Here is a 3,816-nt window from a genome sequence, read left to right as displayed (position 1 = left end):
TGACCTCATGTGCGGCCAAGCTTATGGAGACGATGGTTCAGGATCCCATCTCTCCATACCTGGAGAGTAAGGGCGTCTTTGCACTCACCCTGTTCGGGTTTCGCCCCCACATGTCTGCACAATATGTCCTTCTCCAGCTGCACAGGGATGTAATACGACCCACAACTATGCAACACAATGACAAAGCCATCCTCGCCCTTGACCTGAAAGGGGCTTTCGACAATGTTAAACACGGAAGCATCCTGGCCAACTTGAGTTCTACCGATTGTGGGGCTAGGGCCTACGCGTATGTAAGAGATTTCTTGACTAATCGCCAGGCCTTCCTTCGGATTGAGGGCGAGGAATACGGCCCTTACATGATGGTAACACGGGGTACCCCTCAGGGAGCGGTGTTATCACCGCTCCTGTTCAACATAGCTATGATGCGCCTCCCAAGCCAACTGGCCCGGGTGGAAGGCATTCAACACGCGTTATATGCAGATTACATTACAATTTGGACCACTGAGGGGAGCCTTGGGGACATGGAAGCCCGCCTTCAGCAGGCCGCTTCCATAGTCGATGCGTATGCTATGGACTGTGGGCCCCAATGTGCTGCAGCGAAATCAGAGCTTCTGCATGTCAGAGCGAACCCAAAGGATAGGACAGCAATTCACATCTCTCTGTCAGGAGGTCCTATTAGAGAGGTGGAGGAGCTCCGTATTCTGGTCCTTTTCATTCACCACAGACTCAGACCGGACTCCACCATTGTGAAACTCAAGAGAGTAGGCGAACAGGTAGGGCGTATGATCCGCCGCGTTTCCAACAGGCGGGGCGGTCTGCGGGGCAGGGACGCGCTTCGGCTCGTCTATGCCTTCGTGACTAGCCGGATCCTCTACGCCGTGCCATATCTCCGCACTACTAAGCAAGACGAGGCGCGAATAGACGCCATCATCCGCAAGGCAACTAAGCGAGCACTGGATCTCCCGGTGGCTACCTCTAATGCCAAACTGAAGGCATTGGGGGTGCTAAACTCCTACCAGGAGCTGCGGGAGGCCCACCTCGTGAACCAATACACGCGGCTCATGCAGACGGCCCCTGGGCGCCGCCTGCTAAACCGCTTACACATCCAACACGACTGCACTCCAGAGGAGACGGAGCGTATCCCGGTACTGTGGCGCCATATGCTCTGGGTCTCCCCGCTCCCCCGTAACATGGACACTGACATGCACGAAAACAGACGACAAGCGCGGGCTCGGGCTCTTGAGAGACAACACGGCTCCCGACCCGGTGTATATTATGTAGACGTAGCAGGGCCGTCGCCCACGGGATTTTACACGGCCACTGTTGTTCACCAGGAAATGCACGTCGATAGACTCTCTTTTCGAGCCCCGAATTCAATGCGAGCCGAGGAAGTAGCGATAGCGCTTGCTGCCGCCCACGCCAATTCGAGAATCATCATTACGGACTCCCGAAAAGCATGTGATCATTACTTGGCTGGGGAGATCTCCCCCTTAGCTGCTTGCATTCTAAGACGGACTGCCACTGATACAACACCGAAAAGAATCATTTGGGCTCCTTGCCATCAGGGCGTACGGGGTAATGAGGCCGCTGACGCGGCTGCCCGAGCGCTTATTTACCGGGCTCCTCATCACAGCTCTTCTGGCTCGGAGACTAACCAGCCGCTGCTGCGATTCAGGGAAATAATAACGCATTATAGCGACAACCACCGCCTTTTCCCGGCCCCTGCCAAGGGGCTGAGTAAGACGGAGAAGCGAACTTTAAGGCGCCTGCAGACAGGTACTCTGCTCTGTACTGCAATCTTAAAGCATTACGATCCTAACACAGATGGGCGATGCCCGCACTGTGGGGAGATATGTGATATCTTCCACATGGTGTGGGCATGTACTGAAAATCCCCACCTCCCCCCTTCCCCTACCCCTTCCAGAGAGGCATGGGAGACTGCCCTCCTCAACTGCTCCTCGCTTGAGTCCCAAAGGGCTCTGGTGAAACGGGCGAGAGACGGGGCATTGTCATGCGATGTCCCGGACTAGGGACGCCGACCATGTAGCGGGGCCACTCTGTGGCTCCCCAACTCTATTGCAGCAATTAAAAGTTTTCACCACCACCATGTCAGTGCACGTTAAAGATCCCCAGGTGGTCGAAATTATTCCGGAGCCCTCCACTACGGCGCCCCTTTCTTCTTTCACTCCCTCCTTTGTCCCTTCCCTTACGGCGCGGTTCCGGTGTCCAACGATATGAGACAGATACTGCGCCATTTACTTTCCACAAAAAAACAATTATTATTAGCTAAGGCGCCCGTGTGCTGTGCGATGTCAGTGCACGTTAAAGATCCCCAGGTGGTCGAAATTATTCCGAAGCTTTCCACTACGGCACCTCTTTCTTCTTTCACTCCCTCCTTTATCCCTTCCCTTACGGCTCGGTTCCGGTGTCCAACGATATATGAGACAGATACTGCGCCATTTCCCTTCCCCCAAAACCAATTATTATTATTATTAGGCAGGCGCGCGGAAGGACACCTTTTCGCTGCCCGACTTAATTGTGGCCGGCATCGCAACCTGGCACAAAACCAGGGACCCCGGAACAGGGGGGAGGCGCCTCCCCCCCCCCAAATCTTCAACTGCTTGCATTTGAATCGGAGTTGTGACAAGTGAAGCATTTCAGTTGTAGGACTCCTTTAATGCAAATCACAGTGGCGCTGAGCTACTTTGCTTCGTAGCCAGATGTAAAGGATTTCATATAACCAGACATGTCCCAACAGAATTAAGTCCACTGTCTGACCCGTGTACATAATCATGATTAGCGGAATTTAAAAAAATAAACTATGCACAAACTTTTTTAATGCAATTGTGATCACTCCTCGTGCGTATAGGTTGCCGCGTTTGTTTGTGTAGCCCCTGCAGTTCCACTGCCAGATTATAATTTTCTGAGTTGTTTGAAGGGGGCTTCGTGGCAGTTGCTGCACGAGCATTTGCACGGTAGCTTCTAGAGCCGCGAGGCGGTCTAGTGCTGTTAGGCGTTGTAGGATTTGTTGGAGAGTCTGTCCGACTAGTGAGAGATTGTGTTTGGTTTCCTGGTTGTCTTTTTCAAGTTTGTCTAACCTCTCGTTTATGCGCGCAGTGCCTTTAGAGGTGACGGTGGTTTTTGGTTTGGGCTGCGGCTCACCCTCTGGAGATGTCTAAGCTACTCTCTTCGCGTTAGCATCTATGTCCTTCGACGCCTGTCTCTTTAGCGTTCCGTGGTTAGCGTCCGTATCCATCGCATCCTCAGTTACGATATGGGTCGGAGTAGGTTGAGCCGGTCGCGCGGTTACCGGTTTGTTGAGGGGTATATGATTGGGACCAGCTTTGACGAGTTTTTCAAGCTCGTCTAGATCCCGACGGAGTGCAGCATTCTCTTATTTTAGCTTTCTATTTTGCTCCAGAGACGCGCGCGCCCTAGTGTCCGCTTGGGAGACAATGTCCACCCAGCTCACCTGTTTGTCGGCGTTCTGGGTGGTACTGCTGCTTCCTGAGAGGGGGGGGGTTTCTTGCGCTCGTTGCTCTTGTTTCTCGGGATGCTTGATCCGCGGTCGTCCAGGAGCGGGCAGGAGGTAGACCTGTCCCTCGACTGACTTTCGCTGCGGCGTCGGCTCGAAGACCGTTGTCTGGATCTCGAGCGTCGTCCGGGGTTGTCGTCTTCCGACGAGAGCAGGGTGTACCGATTTCCGGTCGGTGGCTTCTTGGCCTAGAGTTTCTTCGGTTTCTCGACGAAACGGTGCTTGCAGTTGCGGCTTCCCGTAGCGTGCGCACCCTCGAAAATGATGCATTTGACTTCGCA

The 3,816-nt window shown here is 53.7% G+C and overlaps 1 protein-coding gene across 1 annotated transcript; it reads left to right on the top strand.

The window, feature by feature from the left end:
• The first annotated feature begins 359 nt into the window (after nt 1-359).
• On the top strand, nt 360-2,030 carry LOC144134063 (uncharacterized). The gene has a single exon (XM_077667058.1). It carries the CDS (start codon nt 360-362, stop codon nt 2,028-2,030), a length of 1,671 nt encoding a protein of 556 aa, XP_077523184.1.
• Nucleotides 2,031-3,816: the final 1,786 nt, after the last annotated feature.

Source organism: Amblyomma americanum, chromosome 1 (assembly GCF_052857255.1).
Source record: "Amblyomma americanum isolate KBUSLIRL-KWMA chromosome 1, ASM5285725v1, whole genome shotgun sequence".
Taxonomy (NCBI): domain Eukaryota; kingdom Metazoa; phylum Arthropoda; class Arachnida; order Ixodida; family Ixodidae; genus Amblyomma; species Amblyomma americanum.
Note: the sequence above shows the minus strand (reverse complement) of the source record. Positions and strands in the feature narration are given on the sequence as shown.

Bases quoted from the DNA above. Each gene is read 5' to 3' on its own strand.
- LOC144134063 (XM_077667058.1), top strand. From the start codon at position 360: ATGGTAACACGGGGTACCCCTCAGGGAGCGGTGTTATCACCGCTCCTG.